The sequence below is a fragment of the Silene latifolia genome, chromosome 10, assembly GCF_048544455.1.
Source record: "Silene latifolia isolate original U9 population chromosome 10, ASM4854445v1, whole genome shotgun sequence".
NCBI lineage: Eukaryota > Viridiplantae > Streptophyta > Magnoliopsida > Caryophyllales > Caryophyllaceae > Silene > Silene latifolia.
Window position 1 is genome coordinate 22336808 of NC_133535.1, and position 27501 is coordinate 22364308.

At 42.2% G+C, this 27501-nt stretch overlaps 3 protein-coding genes and 1 non-coding gene across 4 annotated transcripts; 3 read left to right on the forward strand and 1 right to left on the reverse strand.

Moving 5' to 3' along the window:
* Window positions 1–3010: 3010 nt before the first annotated feature.
* On the reverse strand, window positions 3011–3118 carry LOC141609676 (small nucleolar RNA R71). The gene has a single exon (XR_012527596.1). It is a non-coding gene; the product is annotated as a small nucleolar RNA R71 (small nucleolar RNA).
* Window positions 3119–6892: 3774 nt separating this feature from the next.
* Window positions 6893–7429, forward strand: LOC141607276 (uncharacterized). Its single transcript, XM_074426633.1, has one exon. It carries the CDS (start codon window positions 6893–6895, stop codon window positions 7427–7429), a length of 537 nt encoding a protein of 178 aa, XP_074282734.1.
* A 9933-nt stretch (window positions 7430–17362) lies between these two features.
* LOC141607277 (uncharacterized) lies at window positions 17363–17899 on the forward strand. The gene has a single exon (XM_074426634.1). The coding sequence runs from the start codon at window positions 17363–17365 to the stop codon at window positions 17897–17899; it is 537 nt and encodes a 178-aa protein (XP_074282735.1).
* Window positions 17900–22127: 4228 nt separating this feature from the next.
* Window positions 22128–22529, forward strand: LOC141607278 (uncharacterized). The gene has a single exon (XM_074426635.1). The coding sequence runs from the start codon at window positions 22128–22130 to the stop codon at window positions 22527–22529; it is 402 nt and encodes a 133-aa protein (XP_074282736.1).
* Window positions 22530–27501: the final 4972 nt, after the last annotated feature.

A 27501-nucleotide genomic window follows, 5' to 3' on the forward strand; every position in this document is an offset into this window, starting at 1 on the left:
TTAGGACGTCTCCCAAGCCTTTGCACTAGCTCCTACAACTTTTACCCCGGGTTCTTTTTAATTGACTCTCTCTATGTTCATTAAGTTCATTGGTTACGGGTTTCGGGATCGTCGCTCGATACCATTTGTAACACCCCCATACTCCGAGTGCCTTACCAGGACCACTCGGGTATGAAGACATCACCATCTCGGTTGCCCGAGGTATGATAATCAAATAGACAAAACAGAAACAACATTTATTATAATAGTTTAATGAATGAATACAATCCTCGAAACCAAACTGAAAGTATAATACATTATTCCAAACTAACTGTTCTCAACTGAAATATAAATAAAACTAAACTACAAATGAAGACTCTATCGTCACGTCGTGGCCATCCCAGCTATCCCAAAGATCATCTCTATACCTGCTCAATATCTGCTCACCATCCCCGAATGGATCACCGCAGTTTACAAAACAACACCGGGTCGATACTAATCACACAATCAATATAGATAACAACAATAAGACAAACAGACAATTTGAACCGCCACACACACACACACATCCAACCAACCGTCTCAATCACCGATCGTCCACTGGACCCCGCCCTACGCCGATGGGGGCACTGCCGTTCCCACCTAAGCCCCGCTCATCGTACGAGCGATAACCCCGTCCATTAATGTGCACATCCCTTCGTGGGCGGGTTCCACGTAAGAAGCGAAACTAGGGCGTGAGATCACTCCCGCAAGTGACCCCACTCAGCCGAGAACGCATCTCGAGAACCATCGACAATCACAATCACAATCACAATCACAATCATCATATCAAACAACTAACTACAGCACATCACCAATATCCCATTATGGGACTAATACTGAGTAGGAAATCCTACCCGAAAAGCACAACACGCAGACGGTATCTACAAAAATGTCTCAAAACGCCTCTTCTATGAACTCTCCTCCTACCATACAACACATAGATACTACTATTCAATTACTATTCATAAAAACCCCCAATTCCTAAATTAGGGTTTCACTAATCTTAACAAATCATTATATAAATTACATTAAAAGCTTACCCTCGACGCAAGGAATCCAACGACACGAACTACGATGCAAACCGACCGTCTGAACTCCGGGAATTGTCAAGAACGCGATTAGGAAGAAGACAAGTTGCTTTCTCTCTTAAACAGGTTTTAGGTTTTGTAAAAAGTGATTTAGAACAATGCCGAATATGTTTATATACCTTAATCGCGTAATTAACAAAACCCGAGAAAACTCCCCCGATAAACCGGACACTCGATCGAGTACCCAAGGTACTCGATCGAGTACCCCCCTACTCGATCGAGTGCCCCAGCTACTCGATCGAGTGCCCAACAGGTCAGAAACTATTTGTCTGCGCAACTTGCCCTTACTCGACAGAGTAAGGGCTACTCGATAGAGTACCCACAAGACTATAAATACGGAGTATTACAGATTGTGTTAAAGATTGTGTCTTTTAGTTTACTCATCCTTGTTATTAGTTTAAATCATCTTTATTCATAATTATTGTTGGATTGTTGCATGTTTAGAAGTAGAATTCATCCTCCCACCATGTTTATGCTTAAAGACTCCATCTTTATTGTTTATCTTGCCTTTAGAAACATGATGAGTGAGTAGTTACCCTTCTAGGGTTTAGGGGGAGCCTAAGTAGGATTAGTGGGTATGACTAGTTGTTAGTTTTGAGTCTTGGGTGTAGGAATTTGTCTTTCTTAGCATTGCATACAAGGTGTTTGACGAATTGTGTGAGTGAAAGCTTGTGCCTTTTGTCTTAGTAGCTTAATTCCTCCTTTGAATGAAAGTTTGTTGGTGGTCTTGTTGCATGTTTTGAAATAGTTGTTGCTCAATGAAAGTTGGTAACCACCTCTAGGACAAAATCCCTCACCTTAGACTATTTTTATCGACTTGTCGCCCATAGTTCATTTGGGTAACCCCGAAGACCCTAGTCTTTTAATCAATCGAACACATACTTCATACTACTTTGTTTAGTTGCATCTAGTAGTTAAATCAAACCCCTTTTCCTTTGTTTTTAACTAGACTTGACTTGTAGTTAGGCTAAGTAGAAACCCCCGCCGTCTTCGTGTTCGACACCCGACTAAATACTACATTTAATTGGGTTTTATAAATTGTTTTGATAAGGGAAACGACGACAAAATCCCAGCTATCAAATGGCGCAGTTGCCTGGGATGGCGTTAGGTTATGCTTAGTTTTTTTATTAGAGTCTTTGCTTTAGTCTTATCTCAATTGTTAGTTTGTTTTAGTAGTTGTGTGTTCTTTGTAGAGTGTGTGATTTCTTGCCTTCCCCTAGTGTGTAAAAACACTAGGAGACTAACGATTTGTCAAGTGCATGCCTAGAAGGAACCACCAAGCTCTTCTCTTCAACTCCGACCCCGAAAGGCTTTTTAGAACCTTGAGGACAAGGACCCTTGAGAGAGTTAGGAATAGTTCCCCTCAAGCAAACTTTGACCAACCAAGTTCACACATCCCACAAAATATTGATACCACAACCACACTTCAACCAAACCTCACAATTGAGCCTCTACTAGAAAACCCTTTTCATAACTTTCCTAATTATAATAGCCCACCTCAAACACCACCACATCAAATACCAAATCCACCACCACAAATGGCTCTTAGAGATCATAACCGGCCTAACCATAATGATTCATGTAACCCTATCAATTTTGGCACCTTGTTCCCGAACAACTTTGAAATGCTTCCCGCCCAAGTCGGGTTAATTGAGAAGGACTTGTTTGGGGGGCATATTGAAAAGGATGCCCATGCCCATCTTCGGAAGTTTAAGAGGAAAGTTTCAATGATGAAGAAGAATGGGGTGTCCGAAGACACCTTGAGAATGATGTTGTTTCCGTTTTCATTGACGGGCAAAGCGGACCGATGGTTGAACATTCACCCACCGGATACCTTCACTACTTGGGATGCCTTGTCTAAAGCATTCATGGCCAAATATTACCCTTCCTCAAAGACCGCGATGCTCCGTAATGAGATTCATACATTTCAACAAGAGGATGGGGAGTCTTTGGGGTGAAGCTTGGGACCGTTATCAAGACTTGATAGCAAGTTGCCCCCACCATGGAATACCGGAATGGTACATCACTCAAACATTCTTCCAAACTTTTCTACCAAGGACTAAGGATATGGTAAATGCCTCCGTGGGGGGAGGATTTGATCACTTGAGTGATGAAGAGGGCACGGCATTGATCAAGAAAATGGTAGATTCGGAGGCAAACTATGGTTCTAGAGGAAACATGCTAAGAAGGAATGGGAAGTTTCTTAAGGAAAACGCCTCCAACTCCGAGACAAATGCCAAGCTCGACTTACTCACAAAACAATTTGAGAAGTTTTCAAGAAATCAAGTGAACCAAGCCGCAACCTCACATGGGGCATCCATGGAGGAAGTAGCTCAAGTCTCAAGTTGTGAACTTTGTGGAGGAAGCGGTCACACATATGACTTATGTGGCAACAACTACAATGGTGTCTACGATGAAAATGTCCAAGAGGTTAACGCTTTTTAAAGCTTTAACAACAATTCGAGACCCACAAGACCACCTTTCAACAACCCGAACGTCTACAATCCAAATACCAATTTCTACCACCCCGGTTTAAGAAACCACCCCAACTTTAGCTACAAAAGTACCAATGTTCAAAACCCACAACACCTTCAACCACAAGCCCCAAACAACCCACCCGGTTTTGCTCAACAAAGGGGAATATTCCCCAACCCAAGACCTAACCCCGGGAATCAAAACCAATGGCCAAACAACAATCAACACCAAAATTATGGGAATCAAGCACAAGGATACCAAGATTTTGGTGGAAATCAAGGCAACCAAGATTTTTACCAAGGGAATCAAGTGAATCAAGCAAACCAAGGATTTGGGCAAGGGTATGTTCAAGGGTTTCAAGAACAAGGTCAAGGATCAAACTTCAACAACAATGGTCCTAGGGCTAACTACCAAGGGGGGTAAAACAACAACCAAGGTCCCAATGCTCGGTATGACTATGGGTTCCCTTTACCCATAGCCAACCAACCTTATCAAGAACCCCAAGGTGAGCTCTCTCAAGTTGAGCTTTTGAAGATGATAAAGAACATGCAACTTCAACATAGTCAAGAGATGGCAAATTTTGCTAAGGCAACTCAACAAGAACAAGCAAACTTGAGGGCTACCTTCCTTAAGGACATGAGGGAAATGGAATCTAGAATGGTTTCTCATGCTATAGCTAACCCTCAACGGCCGCCCGGTGGTTTGTTGGCCCAAGGACAAAGCTCCAAGGATGCCTCAAATAGCCACCATGCTCATGTGGTAGTGCTAATTGAGGACCCCTACAAGGACCTTGTGGTAGAAATGGATGAAGATCCCAAGGGGAATGAAGTGGAAGTGAATGATGAAGAGGAAAGCTCACCCATTGAACCATTAGGTAAGGCTAGTGAAGACAAGAAAGGGAAGAAGGCTTGTGAAAATTTGTCTAGAAGGGTAATACAAGAAGACAAGGACGTTGATGGATATGTGGAAGACCTCCCTTATGAGGAAGAAGCTATTGAAGAAGTGCCTTTGCAACACTCTAAAAAGGTAACAAAGAATTCGATTCCTCCAAAGGTATCTTCCAATTCCCAACTTATTCCTAAAATTCCTTACCCTTCAAGAGCCATAAAGAGTAGGGAAAACCTTAAGTATGCCAAGTTTTGTGACATGCTTGAGAAACTTGAGGTTACCCTACCCTTTACGGAGGTGATAATGAACATGCCAACCTACTCAAAATTTTTAAAAGATATTTTGACAAAGAAAAGAGTCTTGGGTGACCAAGAAATAGTGGCTATGGAAGAGGCATGTAGTGCTCATATCCTTAATAAAATGCCCACTAAGCTTGGTGACCCGGGAAGCTTTTCAATCCCATGTGTGGTAGGTGGTGTGCCCATATCTAGAGCTCTTTGTGATTTAGGAGCAAGTGTAAGTGTTATTCCTTTGAAGGTTGCCAAGAAAATCGGAATTCAAAACCTTGCTCCCACTTCAATGACTCTCCAATTGGTGGATAGGTCCGTCAAGCACCCTATGGGGGTGCTTGAGGACGTGCCCGTCAAAGTTGGAAAGCTTTTAATTCCCGCCGACTTTGTTGTCCTCGATATTCTGGAGGATAGCCACACTCCCATCATCCTTGGTAGGCCATTCTTGGCTACCGGAGGAGTTCTCATTGATGTGAAGAATGGGCGGCTAACCTTCCAAATCGAGGGCAACAATGTCGAATTTAACCTACCTAATTTGATGAAAGGACCAAAGATGGAAAGGTTGAGCACTATTGAGTTGATAGATGAGGTGGTACATGAAGTAGCCCGTGAAGAAGCGGAGATGGAAGAGGTTTTTCAAATCTCCTTGCATGATAAGGCAATGAAGGAGGACCATGAAGTTGATGAGGAACTATTGAAGAAAGTGGAGGGATTTCTCCCTCCAAAGGTACAACTCAAACCCTTGCCTCCCTCACTCAAGTATGCTTTCCTTGATGAGGGGGAGGTCTACCCGGTGATCGTTAATGCTAACCTAAGCGAGTCCCAAGAAAAGAAGCTTTTGGAAATCTTGAAAACTCATAGAGGGGCACTTGGGTATAGCATTGACGACATCAAGGGCCTAAGTCCGAGTTTGTGCATGCATAGAATAGTTTTGGAAGAGGGGAGTCAACCTAAGGTTGACGGTCTTAGGCGGATTAACCCAAAGATGGCCGAGGTGGTGAAAAATGAAGTGTTGAAACTTCTAGAGGCCGGTATTATATACCAAATTACCGATAGCAAATGGGTTAGTCCGGTCCACGTGGTACCAAAGAAAGGGGGTTTACAAATGGTTGAACAAGAGGATGGCACCACCCTACCTACTAGACCCGTGACCGGGTGGCGCATGTGTATTGACTACCGCAAGCTCAATGCCGCCACCCTAAAAGACCACTTCCCGATTCCCTTCATTGACCAAATGCTAGAAAGACTCGCGGGCCATGCATACTATTGCTTCTTAGACGGTTATTTCGGGTTCTTCCAAATTCCCATACACCCGGATGACCAAGAGAAGACGACCTTCACTTGTCCAATAGGAGTCTATGCCTACCGTAGGATGCCATTCGGGCTTTGCAATGCGCCCGGCACCTTTCAAAGGTGCATGATGGCAATCTTTTCTGATTTCCTAGAAAAAGCATGGAAGTTTTCATGGACGACTTTAGTGTCCATGGAGACTCGTTTGAACATGGTCTTGAGAACTTAACTAGTGTGTTGAAGCGGTGTGAGGAGCACAACCTCGTCCTTAATTGGGAAAAGTGCCATTTCATGGTAGAGGAAGGGGTTGTACTCGGTCACATCGTTTCAAGTAGGGGTATTGAGGTCGATAGGGCTAAAGTTGAGGTCATAGAGAACTTGTCACCCCCTTTCAATGTTAAGGGAGTGAGAAGTTTTCTAGGCCACGCCGGGTTTTATCGGCGTTTTATCAAGGATTTTTCAAAAATAGCAAAGCCCTTAACCTCATTACTCCTTAAGGATTCCCCCTTTGTGTTTGATGAATCTTGTCTTGAGGCTTTTCATAGGTTGAAGAACGCATTGGTGACGGCTCCAATAATCCGGGCCCCGGATTGGAGCCTTCCTTTTGAGATAATGTGTGATGCTTCGGACTTCGCGGTTGGTGCGGTTCTTGGGCAAGTTGTGGATAAGAAGCATCATATGATTTATTACACAAGCTAGACTCTTGACCAAACACAATGTGGGTATGCTACAACCGAAAAGGAGATGTTGGCAATTGTTCATGCCGTGGAGAAATTTCGACAATACCTTGTTGGGTCTAAGGTGGTGGTTTACTCCGATCACACCGCCTTGAGACAATTGATGGTGAAGAAAGATTCAAAGCCCCGACTCTTGAGATGGGTCCTACTTCTCCAAGAATTTGATTTAGAGATTAAGGATAAGGCCGGGTCGGAAAATGTTGTAGCCGACCACCTATCAAGATTGACCGTTGAAGATCATGGGATACAAGACAAGAGTGGACCCATCAATGAGTGGTTACGGGATGATGGACTCATGGAAGTTACCGTCAAGACCCCTTGGTTTGCGGATCTTGCAAACTACATTGTAAGTGGTTTCTTGCCGGATGAAATGGAACAAAGGGAAAGGCGGAAGTTGAGGAATGACGCCAAGAGATACTTTTGGAATGACCCCCACTTATTCCGCAAGTGTGGGGATGGAATGTTCCGAAGATGTGTTTCAAGAGAGGAGGGCTTGGAGATTGTCAACCGGGTTCACAATTCCGCCTATAAGGGACACTTGGCCACCTCTAGAACAATTGCCAAGATCCTCCAAGGTGGATTCTATTGGCCCTCCATGTTTAAGGACATCCACTACTTTGTTAAATCTTGTGATGCTTGACTTGTTGGGGCTGGTGTCCTTTACAGTTAGTGCAAGGACTTACAAATCTCTAAAAGGATCAAAGGGCATACTTTTTGTATTATTATCAGTTGATCCACTTTTATCAATAACGGTTGGCTTGCTAGATAAGTTTGACGTTATTGTCATACAGATGGCGGTGATCAACTGATCCCTAAAAGTCACACCTATAGGATACGTTTGAGAGATGTGACAGTATGAAAATACAGTCATGTTGATGCCAAATTTGACTAACCAGTTAGTCGGAGTTATTGACTAGTAATTAGTCAAACGCGATGTTGAGACAATTATTTAATACGGATTAAATAATAATGGCTAAGACGAATTAAGCAGTTTATTCGTAAATTGAATATAAACGATTTATATTTGATTAATGTATATTGAATTAATTATACAATATTGTCTTTGTCGGACATGTATTAATATTTCAACTAATCCGTGTTATTAGTCGATGTATTAATAACCGATAACCGATGACAGTTTATAATAAAACCCGTCATATACATTTTAGCGGAATTGATCGGACCACAAGTTAAAAATGAGGAGAAAGTGGAAAGCCTACTCCCTCCTCTCATGACCCGCGGACCGAGACAACAAAAGGAGAGGCTCCCTCTCCTTTTGACCTAAGGATTCATTTTTACATGAAAATTAGGGTTTTGAGGAGTATTTTTCTCTGAAAAACCTAGATCTCACATCGAATAACCTCACAATAGCTCTCTCGATATTGCAAGTCAATTAGAGAGCATTTCTAGCACAAGGGCATAGTCTCAGACGGTCTTGGGTGCAACGATTAGGAGGAAATCTCTGTTGATTTCTGTTCTTTACGCCGCACATCAAAGGATCTGAGGTTGATTCTTAATCTTTATCGTTTTCTATTGTATTTCGTTTATGACCATAAATCGCATGTTATATTTACGTTATAATCCTTAAAATTAAGGGAATTTTACGGATATTTCCCTATAAGTGGTATCAGAGCGAGGCCACGTAAATTTTCATTGTGATTTTTCATAAATCGATTTGAAACGATTTTGTTTTTTTTTTGTCTCGAAAACCGTGCCATGTATACACGGCTGTTTCGTTTTTGTAAACCGTGACATGCTTGTTCATGTCTGACCTTGATTTCGTTTTATTTTTTTACATATTGTTATTTTATACTGAGATTATAGCAATATGTTAAGTTTTATCAAATTTGTTGATTTAATTTTATACGAATTAGATCAAATTTGCCATGTTTTTGTTTCGACAAATCTGTTTTCACGAGGGTTTAAAGTTTCAGCATGTTTTCCTCTCGATCGAGCCATTTCCTTGTCGATCGAGAGCTTTTCAGTGATGTTTTCATTCGATCGAGCACATGCTTTACTCGATCGACCTCTGTTTAAAACCCCATTGTACGATCGAGTAGTCCTCGTACTCGATCGAGCAGTCTTGCTGATAAAAGTCCTCGATCGACCACCAGTTTTGTCGATCGAGTTCTTTCTGTTTGGCATACCTCTCGATCGACTAGCAGTTCAGTCGATCGAGCCCTTTTGTTCCTCGATCGAGCACTTTTGTCCCTGGATCGAGGGATTTTGTTTTGGCAGCCTTGAATTTTACTCTTTTTGTTTTAAATTCTCTTTTGGCCATAAATTGTACATCATACGGATGTTGTACACTCGCTTGATAGTGAAACGGTTCACTCACGTACCATATAGTTATTTTAAATTGTATTTAAAGTAATGGATTGTATTAGATTAAAATTAAACTGATAGAAGCGGTTTTATCACATAAATTTTAATCGTTAAAAGGTGGTTTGGATAAATTTAACATAATTACGGAATTATGTCACGAATAAATTTGTTTTAGTTGATGCATTTTGTTTATCGGTTTTGTTGAATGCCTTGAATGCCTTTTATTACGTATTTATTCATTTTTACAAACAGTTGTAACTTAGTGTGGCCTTAGTAGAACGTGTTACCGTAATGATGGAACACGGTCTTGGTTGTATTTTGAGATCTCGTATCTCCGTTTTGGATTTTTCACTTTTAATTACAGTTTTTGTATTTAGAATGTAAATAGGTTTATATTTGTAAATTTTAAATTGTAATTATGAGAAGACCAAAGATGGAGAACCGGATGCTCACTCCCGCTGCATGGACAAAGATGGAACATCAAGACAAGCTTTTCGGGTCCAACGGTGGATTCCAAAGTTGTATTATGTTCTTTTTTACTAGGATAGGCCACACTAGGAATTTTATTTACGTATTGCATTCATTTATTTATTTTTCGTAACGATAATATGCATCATTTTCCGCCTAAAACCAAACCACCTAATAATTGCATGAAAACTTACTCATATAGAGGTCACGCGTTAGTTTTCTATGACATTCATATGTCACATGTTTTTAAGCCATCACCTAAATTAATTCATTCACGTAATGCTAGTTTTTCGTTCACTTAAAATGAATTAAAATTAAGTTGATGGGATCTTCCTCGTATAAACCAAAATTGAGAATGGTCTTTGTAGGTCAAACTCCAATGAGTCCCTTCTTCGTCGGTAGGCATAATATGACCCCTTCTACGTCGGGTAAGTTGAAACTGATTGACCTATTTTATCTCAACACTATGGTCACTCGTACGATCCTGTGATCATGGTGGACTATAGATAGGATTTACGGAAATCTATCGACCAAGAGTTCTTACGGAAGAATTAGCTAAACAGTTGGCTTATCAATTTACAGAAATTGAGTCTTGGGATCACTTGTATTATTCTTGAGGGAGATCAATTATGCAAGTGCAATGAGTCTACACGTTAAAAAAAATTTTAAATAGACTTAAATCACCTCGATGAGTTGCTTATTTCGTTTTTGTTTTTCTTTCTTTTTCAGTGTAGAACACGATCTATTAAACTGCTATAACGAAATGGCTGGTCCTACTAACGACCCAATGCCAAGTGCCACATTGGACCGTGAGTCCTGGCTTCGGATCTTTATGAATCAGATGAATCAGTCTACTCGACTGAAGAATGATGGATCAAACTTCGCGGACTGGGAGGCGGCATTACGGAATGCTGCCGCTGCTGACGGGAAGCTCAAATATCTAATAGAGCCCATCCCGCCAAACCCAGGTCCCACGGCTAGAGCTAATGAGATCGGCAAGTTTAACGATTTCTGTATGGAAGCGGGTGCGATTAAAAACGTACTCATTTTTGCAATGGAACCCAATTTGCAGAAACGCTTCATAGCCCATGGTGCAAACAAGATTTTCACCACGCTCACTAAGGAATTCTCGAAAGCACCGAGAATCGTGACCTATGAGCATACCACTCGCTTCTTTGATGCAAGACTCCAGAAGGGCCAACCGGTTAGCCCACACATTCTCAGCATGATTGAGAATGTCGAGAAGCTGGAGACGCTTGATTGTAAAATCAGCGAGAACATTGTGATTGACCGCATGCTTCATTCACTCCACGATGGTTTTGCGCTCTTTAGAGCGAATTACTATATGAATGATTTGAAGAAAAGTCCCCATGAACTGCACTCCCTTCTCGTACAGACCGAGAAGGACATGAAGTTCAGTGGGAGTATGAAACAGGATGTTCTCGTTGTGTCAAACAAGGGCAAGGGTAAGGGCAAAGCTAAAGCAGACCTAGCAGTAGGCAAGGCGAAGTTTAAGAAGTCGGGTTCAGGTAAGAGTGGGCCTAGTGAGGCAAGTAACTCATCAGGCGCGACAAAGAGCAAAACCAATAACATGGAATGCCATCATTGCCACAAGACTGGGCATTGGAGGCGTACATGTCCTGTTTATCATGAGGACATAAAAGCAGGTCGCGTTAAACCTGTTGGTATGTCTTCTCCTTCTACTTTTATTCATATGATTGAGATTAACCACGCAAGTTACGGAACTTGGGTACTAGATACTGGTTGTGGTTCTCATCTGTGTAATCATGTGCAGGGGCTCCGAAACATTGAACCCCTCGTAAAGGGTGAGGTGGACCTGCGTGTCGGGAATGGAGCACGAGTGGCTGCCGTCTCGAGGGGAACATATGTGATCCAGCTTCCTAGCGGATTTGAGTTATCTTTATATAATCGCTATTATGTACCCATCTTTGAAAAACATTATTTCGGTTTACGCACTTGACAAACTTGGATTTTCATTTGTAATAGAGAATAATTCTTGCATTTTCTCATTACACAATATGATTTATGGCAAGGCAGTCTCCATGAATGGAATTTATGTTTTAGATCAGACCACCGAAATATTACACGTAATGAATAAAAAGTTAAAGGTTGGTGACAAAGATCAAACGTATCTATGGCAATCGCCGTATATGGGACACATTAATGAGAAACGCGTAAAACAGCTCATAAAGAATGGAGCTATCTCGGCCTTTGATTTTCAATCATTTGGCACGTGTGAATCATGTCTCATCGGTAAGATGACTCGGATTTCCTTCAAAGGTGTTGGAATGCGCGCTGCTGACCTATTAGGACTCATACACACGGATGTATGTGGACCTATGTCAATCACCGCACGAGAAGGCTATAGGTATTTCATCACTTTCACGGACGATTTAAGTAGATATGGCTATGTTTACTTAATGAAGCACAAAAGTGAATCCTTTGAGAAATTCAAAGAATACCGAACAGTCTGAACCTCTGGGTAGAAAGATTAAAACACTGCATTCAGATCGTGGTGGCGAGTATCTTTCTCACGAGTTTGATCAACACCTTAAGGACTGTGGGATTGCCTTACAGTTAACTCCACTTGGAACACCTCAGTTGAATGGTGTGTCCGAACGGAGAAATCGAACACTTCTTGATATGGTTCGATCCATGATGAGTCACACGGTATTACCGATTCATTATGGGGTTATGCTCTTCTGTCACCGCTTTGCTCTAATACTTAACCGAAGTCCGTCTAAAGTCATTGACAAGACTCCATATGAATTATGGAAGGGAACGGTCCCTAACTTGTCCTTTATACGGGTTTGGGGCTGCGAGGCTTATGTCAAGTGGAGACACGAGGATAAGCTCGGCCCGCGATCGGTCAAGACATACTTTATAGGTTATCCTAAAGGAACACTTGGTCATTACTTCTATTCGCCAACCGAACAACGCGTTTTTGTTGCGGCTAGTGCGACATTCTTAGAGAAGGAATTTCTCGAGAATGCAAAGAGTGATAGAACCTTCGACCTGTAGGAGATCCCAGAACCAAATACCGAGCAACCATTGGAGGAACCAGTTCCTTCAATCCCGGCTGCGGTTAATATTCCTGAGGAACCTAGGAGGTCGGGAAGAGTCTATATTCCTCCGGACAGATACATTGGTATGGTCAAGGAACATGACATAGACGACATTCTACTCTTAACGAGTAGTGAACCCGCAACCTATAAAGGTGCCATGACTAGTTCTGACTCAAAGCTATGGCTTGAGGCCATGCAATCCGAGATGGACTCTATGTATGAGAACAACGTATGGGATCTTGTTGACTTACCTGCTAAGGTTCGTCCCCTTCAATGCAAATGGCTTTACAAGATAAAGCATTCTGTGGAAGGTCAACAAGATATCTATAAAGCACGACTAGTTGCTAAAGGTTTCACCCAAGTGCCAGGTTTGCACTACGATGAGATTTTTGCACCCGTAGTCATGCTGCGTTCCATTCGGATTATCTTAGCAATTGCCGCTTTTCATGACTATGAAATTTGGCAAATGGACGTGAAAACCGCCTTCTTAAACGGTTTTTTGGAGGAAGAGTTGTACATGGTACAACCCGAAGGTTTCATCGATCCAGAACATCCTAAGAAAGTGTGCAAGCTTAAGCGTTCCATTTATGGACTTAAGCAAGCATCTCGGAGTTGGAATCATCGCTTCGACCAAGTGATAAAAGAAAATGGATTCATTCGATCAGTCGAGGAACCATGTCTCTATATCAAGTCGAGTGGGAGCAAGATTGTCTTTCTAATATTGTATGTTGACGACATACTCCTGATTGGGAATGACATACCTCTCTTAACTTCGGTGAAAGTATGGTTGAAGAACCATTTCCAGATGAAAGATCTGGGTGAGGCACAAAGAATTTTGGGCATCCGTATCTATCGAGATAGATCACGTCGGATGTTATCTCTCAGTCAGGAGTCTTACATAGACAAAGTCCTAGAGAGATTCAGCATGACTAACTCCAAAAGGGGGTTTCTTCCTATGGCTCCAGGGGTGCATTTGAGCAAGTCTCAGGCACCAGAGACACCGGAAGAGAAAGAGCGCATGACACGGATTCCTTATGCTTCGGCTATAGGATCAATCATGTATGCCATGATATGCACACGTCCGGACGTGGCATATGCATTGAGTATGACAAGTCGATTCCAACAAAGATCCGGTGAATCACATTGGCTGGCTCTCAAGAACATTCTTAAGTACCTACGGAGGACTAAAGATTGGGCATTGACTTATGGAGGCCCTCAAAAGCTATGCGCAACCGGTTACGCAGATGCTAGCTTCCAAACGGATCGAGATGACTCGAAATCTCGGTCTGGATTCGTTTTACTCTTAATGGCGCTGCAGTCACTGGAAGAGTTCCAAACAAATCTGTTACAGATTCTACGACTGAGTCCGAGTACTATGCCGCGTCTGAAGCTACAAAGGAAGCGATATGGATGCGTCAATTCTTACATGGACTATCCGTAGTGCCTAGTTCGAATGACCCGATCACCATCTATTGTGACAATAGAGGTGCCATCTTCCAGGCTAAGGAGCCCAAGTCTAGCAACAAATCTAGGCATGTACAACGGAAAGCTCATCTAATCCGAGATTACGTGGAGCAAAAGGAAGTAGTGATAGAAAAGATTGCTACTGATGATAATATAGCAGATCCTCTCACTAAACCATTACGACAAGATAAGCATGAAGGGCATGTTAATTCCATGGGAATTAAACGTGTTCCTGAGTTGTAGTACCTTTTATGGATTAGATTCATTCTCTTTTGTACTCCATACGACATCATCGTTTTGATATTTATATATTTTGTTTTTCATGTGGAATTTGTACGACAATTTTGAACACCACAAAGTGAACTGAACAAACATTATATTTTTGCTCCTTAATTGCCCACATGAGCTGATAACTCTGGCAATTATTTTGTGACGTTGGTTGATGGTGGGTTCAACGAGCCATAAGTCAAACGGTTGACTGACCAATCACAGAGGCGAGTTATACGGATATCTCGTAGGACACAATTGTGACATCGACGTGGAGTCCTAAATGTTTTATAACATTCGGTGCCCGGTCGTGGATAGGACCTCCATGGTGATCCTAAGAGTCGATTCTTTTGACTATCGACTGTCTCTTGAGACTAAGGCAGATTTTGGGTGACTTTGGTTTCTTTCTCACGGTCATCCGTAACAGGGGGCCAAGTAGATTTTTTCTGGGTCATTTCATGCTGTGCTTAGATCGGAAGGAGTCGAGTTGAAGGAAATATTCAGCCTTTATCGTGTACTCGATATTTCTCGGGGCCACTCGAGGAGTCAGAATCGAAATGCATGGCCATGCTCGGATACGGATTCGTTTTATCAGTTAAGTTACTCTCTAGTCGGGGAAACCACTCTTGATACAGATCGATTGTAAAATACGACCTTTGCGGATCTGGATCTGCAAATTGTTTTACATTGAGTGGGAGAAATTTTAAATGAATATGAGAATCGGTTATCGCACATACACTTGTACGGACAAGTGGGAGTTTGTTGGAGCTGTGTCCTCCAGTTAGTGCGGATAACGTCATTGCACATACACTTGTACGGACAAGTGGGAGCTTGTTGGGGCTGGTGTCCTTTACAGTTAGTGCAAGGACTTACAAATCTCTAAAAGGATCAAAGGGCATACTTTTGGTATTATTATCAGTTGATCCACGTTTATCAATAACGGTTGGCTTGCTAGATAAGTTTGACGTTATTGTCATACAGATGGCGGTGATCAACTGGTCCCTAAAAGTCACACCTATAGGATACGTTTGAGAGATGTGACAAATGATGAAAATACAGTCATGTTGATGCCAAATTTGACTAACTAGTTAGTCGGAGTTATTGACTAGTAATTAGTCAAACGCGATGTTGAGACAATTATTTAATACGGATTAAATAATAATGGCTAAGACGAATTAAGCAGTTTATTCGTAAATTGAATATAAACGATTTATATTTGATTAATGTATATTGAATTAATTATACAATATTGTCTTTGTCGGACATGTATTAATATTTCAACTAATCCGTGTTATTAGTCGATGTATTAATAACCGATAACCGATGACAGTTTATAATAAAACCCGTCATATACATTTTAGCGGAATTGATCGGACCACAAGTTAAAAATGAGGAGAAAGTGGAAAGCCCACTCCCTCCTCTCATGACCATGGACCGAGACAACAAAAGGAGAGGCTCCCTCTCCTTTTGACCTAAGGATTCATTTTTACATGAAAATTAGGGTTTTGAGGAGTATTTTTCTCTGAAAAACCTAGATCTCACATCGAATAACCTCACAATAGCTCTCTCGATATTGCAAGTCAATTAGAGAGCATTTCTAGCACAAGGGCATAGTCTCAGACGGTCTTGGGTGCAACGATTAGGAGGAAATCTCTGTTGATTTCTGTTCTTTACGCCGCACATCAAAGGACCTGAGGTTGATTCTTAATCTTTATCGTTTTCTATTGTATTTCGTTTATGACCATAAATCGCATGTTATATTTACGTTATAATCCTTAAAATTAAGGGAATTTTACGGATATTTCCCTATAAGTGGTATCAGAGCGAGGCCACGTAAATGAAGTGTTGAAACTTCTAGAGGCCGGTATTATATACCAAATTACCGATAGCAAATGGGTTAGTCCGGTCCACGTGGTACCAAAGAAAGGGGGTTTACAAATGGTTGAACAAGAGGATGGCACCACCCTACCTACTAGACCCGTGACCGGGTGGCGCATGTGTATTGACTACCGCAAGCTCAATGCCGCCACCCTAAAAGACCACTTCCCGATTCCCTTCATTGACCAAATGCTAGAAAGACTCGCGGGCCATGCATACTATTGCTTCTTAGACGGTTATTTCGGGTTCTTCCAAATTCCCATCCACCCGGATGACCAAGAGAAGACGACCTTCACTTGTCCAATAGGAGTCTATGCCTACCGTAGGATGCCATTCGGGCTTTGCAATGCGCCCGGCACCTTTCAAAGGTGCATGATGGCAATCTTTTCTGATTTCCTAGAAAAAGCATGGAAGTTTTCATGGACGACTTTAGTGTCCATGGAGACTCTTTTGAACATGGTCTTGAGAACTTAACTAGTGTGTTGAAGCGGTGTGAGGAGCACAACCTCGTCCTTAATTGGGAAAAGTGCCATTTCATGGTAGAGGAAGGGGTTGTACTCGGTCACATCGTTTCAAGTAGGGGTATTGAGGTCGATAGGGCTAAAGTTGAGGTCATAGAGAACTTGTCACCCCCTTTCAATGTTAAGGGAGTGAGAAGTTTTCTAGGCCACGCCGGGTTTTATCGGCGTTTTATCAAGGATTTTTCAAAAATAGCAAAGCCCTTAACCTCATTACTCCTTAAGGATTCCCCCTTTGTGTTTGATGAATCTTGTCTTGAGGCTTTTCATAGGTTGAAGAACGCATTGGTGACGGCTCCAATAATCCGGGCCCCGGATTGGAGCCTTCCTTTTGAGATAATGTGTGATGCTTCGGACTTCGCGGTTGGTGCGGTTCTTGGGCAAGTTGTGGATAAGAAGCATCATGTGATTTATTACACAAGCTAGACTCTTGACCAAACACAATGTGGGTATGCTACAACCGAAAAGGAGATGTTGGCAATTGTTCATGCCGTGGAGAAATTTCGACAATACCTTGTTGGGTCTAAGGTGGTGGTTTACTCCGATCACACCGCCTTGAGACAATTGATGGTGAAGAAAGATTCAAAGCCCCGACTCTTGAGATGGGTCCTACTTCTCCAAGAATTTGATTTAGAGATTAAGGATAAGGCCGGGTCGGAAAATGTTGTAGCCGACCACCTATCAAGATTGACCGTTGAAGATCATGGGATACAAGACAAGAGTGGACCCATCAATGAGTGGTTACGGGATGATGGACTCATGGAAGTTACCGTCAAGACCCCTTGGTTTGCGGATCTTGCAAACTACATTGTAAGTGGTTTCTTGCCGGATGAAATGGAACAAAGGGAAAGGCGGAAGTTGAGGAATGACGCCAAGAGATACTTTTGGAATGACCCCCGCTTATTCCGCAAGTGTGGGGATGGAATGTTCCGGAGATGTGTTTCAAGAGAGGAGGGCTTGGAGATTGTCAACCGGGTTCACAATTCCGCCTATAGGGGACACTTGGCCACCTCTAGAACAATTGCCAAGATCCTCCAAGGTGGATTCTATTGGCCCTCCATGTTTAAGGACATCCACTACTTTGTTAAATCTTGTGATGCTTGACTTGTTGGGGCTGGTGTCCTTTACAGTTAGTGCAAGGACTTACAAATCTCTAAAAGGATCAAAGGGCATACTTTTGGTATTATTATCAGTTGATCCACGTTTATCAATAACGGTTGGCTTGCTAGATAAGTTTGACGTTATTGTCATACAGATGGCGGTGATCAACTGGTCCCTAAAAGTCACACCTATAGGATACGGTTGAGAGATGTGACAGTATGAAAATACAGTCATGTTGATGCCAAATTTGACTAACCAGTTAGTCGGAGTTATTGACTAGTAATTAGTCAAACGCGATGTTGAGACAATTATTTAATACGGATTAAATAATAATGGCTAAGACGAATTAAGCAGTTTATTCGTAAATTGAATATAAACGATTTATATTTGATTAATGTATATTGAATTAATTATACAATATTGTCTTTGTCGGACATGTATTAATATTTCAACTAATCCGTGTTATTAGTCGATGTATTAATAACCGAAAACCGATGACGATTTATAATAAAACCCGTCATATACATTTTAGCGGAATTGATCGGACCACAAGTTAAAAATGAGGAGAAAGTGGAAAGCCCACTCCCTCCTCTCATGACCAAGGACCGAGACAACAAAAGGAGAGGCTCCCTCTCCTTTTGACCTAAGGATTCATTTTTATATGAAAATTAGGGTTTTGAGGAGTATTTTTCTCTGAAAAACCTAGATCTCACATCGAATAACCTCACAATAGCTCTCTCGATATTGCAAGTCAATTAGAGAGCATTTCTAGCACAAGGGCATAGTCTCAGACGGTCTTGGGTGCAACGATTAGGAGGAAATCTCTGTTGATTTCTTCTTTCGCCTTACGCCGCACATCAAAGGACCCGAGGTTGATTCTTAATCTTTATCGTTTTCTATTGTATTTCGTTTATGACCATAAATCGCATGTTATATTTACATTATAATCCTTAAAATTAAGGGAATTTTACGGATATTTCCCTATAAGTGGTATCAGAGCGAGGCCACGTAAATGAAGTGTTGAAACTTCTAGAGGCCGGTATTATATACCAAATTACCGATAGCAAATGGGTTAGTCCGGTCCACGTGGTACCAAAGAAAGGGGGTTTACAAATGGTTGAACAAGAGGATGGCACCACCCTACCTACTAGACCCGTGACCGGGTGGCGCATGTGTATTGACTACCGCAAGCTCAATGCCGCCACCCTAAAAGACCACTTCCCGATTCCCTTCATTGACCAAATGCTAGAAAGACTCGCGGGCCATGCATACTATTGCTTCTTAGACGGTTATTTCGGGTTCTTCCAAATTCCCATCCACCCGGATGACCAAGAGAAGACGACCTTCACTTGTCCAATAGGAGTCTATGCCTACCGTAGGATGCCATTCGGGCTTTGCAATGCGCCCGGCACCTTTCAAAGGTGCATGATGGCAATCTTTTCTGATTTCCTAGAAAAAGCATGGAAGTTTTCATGGACGACTTTAGTGTCCATGGAGACTCGTTTGAACATGGTCTTGAGAACTTAACTAGTGTGTTGAAGCGGTGTGAGGAGCACAACCTCGTCCTTAATTGGGAAAAGTGCCATTTCATGGTAGAGGAAGGGGTTGTACTCGGTCACATCGTTTCAAGTAGGGGTATTGAGGTCGATAGGGCTAAAGTTGAGGTCATAGAGAACTTGTCACCCCCTTTCAATGTTAAGGGAGTGAGAAGTTTTCTAGGCCACGCCGGGTTTTATCGGCGTTTTATCAAGGATTTTTCAAAAATAGCAAAGCCCTTAACCTCATTACTCCTTAAGGATTCCCCCTTTGTGTTTGATGAATCTTGTCTTGAGGCTTTTCATAGGTTGAAGAACGCATTGGTGACGGCTCCAATAATCCGGGCCCCGGATTGGAGCCTTCCTTTTGAGATAATGTGTGATGCTTCGGACTTCGCGGTTGGTGCGGTTCTTGGGCAAGTTGTGGATAAGAAGCATCATCTGATTTATTACATAAGCAAGACTCTTGACCAAACACAATGTGGGTATGCTACAACCGAAAAGGAGATGTTAGCAATTGTTCATGCCGTGGAGAAATTTCGACAATACCTTGTTGGGTCTAAGGTGGTGGTTTACTCCGATTACACCGCCTTGAGACAATTGATGGTGAAGAAAGATTCAAAGCCCCGACTCTTGAGATGGGTCCTACTTCTCCAAGAATTTAGAGATTAAGGATAAGGCCGGGTCGGAAAATGTTGTAGCCGACCACCTATCAAGATTGACCGTTGAAGATCATGGGATACAATACAAGAGTGGACCCATCAATGAGTGGTTACGGGATGATGGACTCATGGAAGTTACCGTCAAGACCCCTTGGTTTGCGGATCTTGCAAACTACATTGTAAGTGGTTTCTTGCCGGATGAAATGGAACAAAGGGAAAGGCGGAAGTTGAGGAATGACGCCAAGAGATACTTTTGGAATGACCCCCGCTTATTCCGCAAGTGTGGGGATGGAATGTTCTGGAGATGTGTTTCAAGAGAGGAGGGCTTGGAGATTGTCAACCGGGTTCACAATTCCGCCTATAGAGGACACTTGGCCACCTCTAGAACAATTGCCAAGATCCTCCAAGGTGGATTCTATTGGCCCTCCATGTTTAAGGACATCCACTACTTTGTTAAATCTTGTGATGCTTGACTTGTTGGGGCTGGTGTCCTTTACAGTTAGTGCAAGGACTTACAAATCTCTAAAAGGATCAAAGGGCATACTTTTGGTATTATTATCAGTTGATCCACGTTTATCAATAACGGTTGGCTTGCTAGATAAGTTTGACGTTATTTTCATACAGATGGCGGTGATCAACTGGTCCCTAAAAGTCACACCTATAGGATACGTTTGAGAGATGTGACAGTATGAAAATACAGTCATGTTGATGCCAAATTTGAATAACCAGTTAGTCGGAGTTATTGACTAGTAATTAGTCAAACGCGATGTTGAGACAATTATTTAATACGGATTAAATAATAATGGCTAAGACAAATTAAGCAGTTTATTCGTAAATTGAATATAAACGATTTATATTTGATTAATGTATATTGAATTAATTATACAATATTGTCTTTGTCGGACATGTATTAATATTTCAACTAATCCGTGTTATTAGTCGATGTATTAATAACCGATAACCGATGACAGTTTATAATAAAACCCGTCATATACATTTTAGCGGAATTGATCGGACCACAAGTTAAAAATGAGGAGAAAGTGGAAAGCCCACTCCCTCCTCTCATGACCATGGATCGAGACAACAAAAGGAGAGGCTCCCTCTCCTTTTGACCTAAGGATTCATTTTTACATGAAAATTAGGGTTTTGAGGAGTATTTTTCTCTGAAAAACCTAGATCTCACATCGAATAACCTCACAATAGCTCTCTCGATATTGCAAGTCAATTAGAGAGCATTTCTAGCACAAGGGCATAGTCTCAGACGGTCTTGGGTGCAACGATTAGGAGGAAATCTGTGTTGATTTCTGTTCTTTACGCCGCACATCAAAGGACCTGAGGTTGATTCTTAATCTTTATCGTTTTCTATTGTATTTCGTTTATGACCATAAATCGCATGTTATATTTACGTTATAATCCTTAAAATTAAGGGAATTTTACGGATATTTCCCTATATGACAAAGGGTTGGGAACATTGGAAAGAGGAGTGAAATGCCCTTGACTAATATATTGGAGATTGAGCTTTTTGATTGTTGGGGCATAGACTTCATGGGACCCTTTCCCAACTCTTGTGGGAACGAGTCTATCTTGGTCGCGGTGGACTACGTGTCCAAATGGATTGAAGCGGTAGCCGCCCCCACCAATGATAGCAAGGTTGTGATGAAGCTTTTCAAAGGCACGATTTTCCCAAGGTTCGGAACACCAAGAGTAGTCATAAGTGATGGCGGATCTCATTTTCGCAAAAGTACTTTCAAAGCTCTGCTTGAATCACATAGAGTGCGGCATAAAACCGCCCTTGCCTACCACCCTCAAACTAGTGGGCAAGTGGAGGTTTCTAACCGCCAAATTAAAGCCATTTTGGAGAAAGTCACAAACAAGAGCCGGAAAGATTGGTCCTAAAAGCTCCCGGATGTCTTATGGGCATTGAGAACCGCCTTCAAGACACCCCTTGGCACCACCCCATATAAGCTTGTGTACGCAAAAGCTTGTCATTTGCCGGTTGAGCTAGAACACAAGGCTTGGTGGGCTCTTAAAGAGATGAATTTTGACTTTGATGCCGCCGGAGAGGTACGTTTCCTCCAAATGAATGAGCTTCAGGAATTGAGATTGGAGGCCTATGAGAGCTCCAAAATCTACAAAGATCAAACGAAGAAATGGCATGATGCCAAGATCATGAAGAAAGAGATAAGTGTTGGAGACCTTGTTCTCCTTTTCAATTCCAAGATCAAGGTGTTTCCGGGCAAGCTCAAATCAAGGTGGTCGGGACCCTTTAAAGTGATGAAGATATTCCCCTATGGTGCCTTTGAGCTTTGGAGCGAGGAAGGAGGCACCTTTAGGGTCAATGGTCAAAGAATCAAGCGCTACTATGACGGTGATAACAAAGGTTCGATTGAAGTGCTCTATCTCAGGGAACCCCTCCCCGAGGAGAGGACAAATTGAAACTCTTGAAAGAAATTCGGTTTGGTGGAGTTCCACAAGAACCACCATTTGTACATAGCATGCATTCTAGGTAGGAAATGAGGAATTTTGGACGGATGATACTTGTCATTTTGATTGATGTCGATCACAATTGTTGAAGAAATTGGGATTTTGTATGATGAACAAGCGCCATACCATCTATTGGCCCTTATCCGACGTCATGAGTCGGTTTTGAAAGTCGAAAACACGGAAGTCGAGGCCAATAGGTGATGGGATTTGAGATAGGGGCATATTGGAGAATTTGACCTGGAACGTATTCCCAGCCAGGTGACCGGCGGCCGGTCTTCTGACCGGCTGGGAAGTTCCTGTAACCTTAATTAAAATTGTGTCAAAATGAAGAACGAGAAGTCCCAGCCGGCAGGCCGGCAGCCGGTCCACCGGCTGGGAGCACGCTTATAGGGGAAAAGTGACGAATTGACTCAGAAGGGAAGTCCCAGCCGGCAGGCCGGCAGCCGGTCCACCGGCTGGAAATGCATAAATGAAGGAATTGAAGTATGGGTGTCCTCCCAGCCGGGTGACCGGCGGCCGATCTTCTGACCGGCTGGGAGTGTTCTGTAAATTTCGAAAAAAATCTCAAATTAGCCTGTTTTCCCAGCCGGTTGACCGGCGGCCGGTTTCCTGACCGGCTGGGAATGTTCTGATGCTTCATTTTACTCGAAAATCACCCCATTTCAATTCATTTTTTCGACACTCTCTTTCACTCTTCTCTCCCTCTAAACCCTAACCCTCTTCCCCAACCTCACCAACAACCACTCCCACCACCTCCCACCACCTCCCTACCACCAACAAACCACCACAACCTCTTTCCTTACCCTTAACCTACCATCAAAACACCAAAATGGCCCCAAAGAAAAGAGTGAGAAAGGGAGATTTAGCCCTCCAACAAGCTGAAATTGTCGCGGCGGCGGTGAACGACATGAGCACCGATCCCGACTTCCCGGATATCCAATTCACTTCAATCACCATGAAAGGTAAATTTGTTTTATTCAAGAAACGCCCCATCACCCCGACCCGATTCATTGATAGACAATCCATGCGGGAGTTAGGGCTAGACAAGTTACTCTTGAATTATTTGATGGGGTAGGAATGAAAATGATGTACGGGATTCATGAGAAAACCTATGCCCGTCTAACATGGGAGTTTTTGAGCTCCCTTCGTATTGACAAGCATCGCCAATCCCAAAAGGTAGCCTTTTTGTATTTCCGATTGATGAACAAGGACTACTCCTTGACCCTCCCGACCTTTGCTTCCCATTTCGGGCTTGACACAAGCCCTCCACACAAGGCACCCGAGACCTTTGACCATGGGGACTTATGGAAGGCCATTACGGGTTTAGATGATGTTCCGGGGGTCAAAAGAGCCGCTAACACTGTCCATAATGCGGCTATTCGGGTTTGGCATCGGTTTATGGGGTGGACTGTTTTTGGCCGTGAGGAAAATCACAATTTCCGAACGGAGGAATTGGAAATTCTCGGCTCTTACCTTCGTTCCAACCCCACTACCTTTAAAATCGACATTGCCCACCACTTGGCCCTTACATTGCAAAGACTTAGCAACTCTCCGGGTGCTTCGACGACAATTGTCGTGGGTGGACTCATCACCCATTTGCTAAAGAGGCTCAATAGGAGGGTCAACTTGAGTGGTATGAGATACATGATTGGTGATACGATGCTTTTCAAGAATTATATCCACCACAACCTCAATTGGTTGAAGACCAACCCGAATGATGGCCTTGACTATTGGCAAATTCGGGTGAACGGAGTTGACATAAATTCTTTCCCCCTTCCTAACCCTGAGAAGATGAAAGTGGTGCCCAACTCGGCACATTATTTGCTTGAAATTGAAAGTCCCGAGGACCCCTCCATCCCACAACAACAAAACCCAAATCTTCGGTACACTCGTGACCGACCTATCCTTCCCGCGAGGTCTACCTTGCGGTATGACACGCCATCTTCTTTTGTTGTCGGGTCCTTCCAATAAGGGGAAGGGTCCTCTAGTTACCAACCTCAACAACCACCCCCTCTCCACGCCGACCTCATTTCCTTTATGGAGGATATGAAGATTAATTTGGCAAGCGTCGCAAGTGAGCGGCAAGGGCTCCAACAAATACTTGACCGGATTTACTATGACCATTCCCTTGGTCAATTCCCGGTCTATGATGATATGATGAGGTGCCAATACAAGCATCGCTCCGGCCTTCACCCTTCCTACTATCTATTCCCGAATGGCGGACATCCGGAAGATGGGAGGATTCCTTACGGTGATATAAATTTGCAGCCCGACTACTATAGCGCCCCGGTTTTTCCCGCCCCGCCTTCCACTCAAGGGGAGGGTCATGACACGAGGTGGTTCGGGGGTGCCCCATCCATCTTCACCGAGGGGGCTTCTAGTGGTGCCGGAGGGAACACGGAGATGTTCGTCGGCATGAGCTCGGGGATGGGGGAGTTTGGCTCGGATGCCCCTTTGAACACGGACGATTTTATCCATGAGTCTGAATTCGGGGCGAGTCATGATGATGGTGATGATGATGGCAATGATGATGGTGATGGTGATGACGAGTATGAGTAGAGCCTGGTAATGAGGGCTCCAATCCCTCCCTTTCAATCCAAAATGACAAGTACGACCTCTCCCGTAATCCAAATTCTCTCATTCATGTTTAATTTATCGCATGCATTTAGTTAGAAATTCACTTAGTTGCATTCATATAGGATTGCATTAGATTTCAAATTTGTAATATATTCTCACATTTAGTTATCGCATTCATATAGTATAGCTTGCATTGTATTTCAATATTGCATATAGTTTAGATCATGCATTGCATGCTTATTTGAAAAAACCACTAAAAATTTGAAAAATCAAAAATCACCAAAAACATGTATTTCATTTTTGAATTTCCTCCACACATTTATTTCCATTGGAAATATGTAAATAAATAAGGGTGGGGAGGAAATTACACCCATTTAAAAATACAAAAACATGTTATTTCTTTTCAAATATTCAAAAATCCAAAAACAAGTTCTTTTATTTCTCCAACTTGCCCTCCCATGTAAATGAATAAGTGTGGGGAGGGCCTAAAAAAACACAAAAACATGCATTTTAATTTCAAAAATACAAAAATATGTTCCTTTCTTTTACCTATTCTCTCCCTAGACTTGTTCCCTTGGAGACTTACTCAGGGACGAGTAATGTTCAAGTGTGGGGAGGGAAATATCCACTTTGTGAATATTTGTATATATTTGTATATACCTTTAAATTTGATAAAAATTCAAAAAAATGCCTAAAAATTGAAAATTTTCAAAAATCACAAAAACATTGCATTGTATATATATGTTGTTTGTTGGCTAACCTTTGGCATAGACATCGACCATTCGAGGCAAAAAGGAGCTAGAAGACGCTTGGTAAACTCGTTCTAATCTCTTACTCCTTTACCGTTCTTTCTTTTTATCTCTTGAGTATATGAAGGAGAATGGGATTTTGTGCCTTGGATGTTCCCTTGGGGAACTTGTGGATTGTTGGTGTTGATGTGTTGCTAGGATTAGTCAAAATTGTTGCATGTTTACCTTATGTTCATTTCCATTTCTCGCATGCATTTGTTTCACATGTATATATATGTTGTCATCCCTTCTTGTTGCATTGAGTTTGTATATAAAGTTTTGAACAAAATTTGGTCTAGAAAGGGAGCATGATACCCTCTATGATGATATTGTCTAGGTCATGTCTTTCCCCTCTTAGTGGCTTGCACCTTGTGACCTCCTTGTTAGGGTGTTTGCTTGCAAATACTCGGGAAATGAGGCTAGACCAGAAAGTTTTGACCACCATGTGAGACCAAAACCGTAGACTAGGCCTAGATTTCGACATAGCTACTCAAATGTGAGAATATAGCCTCTTTGGGATCGGTACATCCATACCTGGTCTCCCATAGGTGTGAGTAGGCTCCTTGCGTGGCATGTCACATCACGACGCACAAGCATGGCGTCCTTTCATTTTAGACCATGAGATGTTCATTTATGTGCATATTTTGAAACAACAAGTTGCCTTTCATTTTTTTTTTTTAGCCTCACATTGCCAAATAAGCCTGATTTTTTGACCCTTTAGACTAGGACCGATTTTGTTCACCCCTTTTGAGCCTTGACCTTTCATTTGATACCTACGATACTAACTACAACCCAAAAACAACCGACCCTGATCAAGAAAGTTGTCTATGAGTTTTGGTAGTATGAAGCAAGGGGATTTGAATCTTGGTTTAGTGGATGTGCACAATCCACTTGAGTCGGAATGATGGCTTAGTTTGGTTTGCTTTGAATAAAGAGGTTTTGAAAAGGAAAAGAAAAAGAAATAGAAAAAAAAAAAAAAAATGTAATGAAAAAGAAAAAAATGTTGCAGTTATACTTTGTTTGTTGAGAAAAAGTCAAGCAACACTCCTTCATCAATGGAGTAGAAAAAGGCGTTGCAAAATAAAGGGCATATGATGTTTTTCCAAGTGAGTCGATTTTGAAAGTTGGTTTGATTTTGGGCAACTAATTTCAAGAATTTATGTTTACTCATTTGTTGTAATAAGGAAGGGTTAAACGGAATTTTGACAACTACTTGATTTTAAACTCCAAATGATCCATAACGGTGCTTGCACCAATCCCATTTCGACCCATCACCTAGCCCCGTTACAACCCTTGTTTCTTTTATGCATATTTTCCTTTTTTGCATCTCATTAATGGTCTTGTAGGAGAGGATTCCATGTTAGATTGCGGGCATGTCTCACAAGTCGAGTAGTTGAGTGATTTTGGTTACTTTTTGCACAAAAATCACCCGTTCTAAAAAGAAAATGAGAGACTAGTGAAAACCGTGAGGAAGTCGGTAGTCTTGGTCCCATTAGTCATGGGTCAATTGGGTCGAATCTTGTGTGTGTCATGTAAATCTTGAAGGTTAGGCTTTGCTT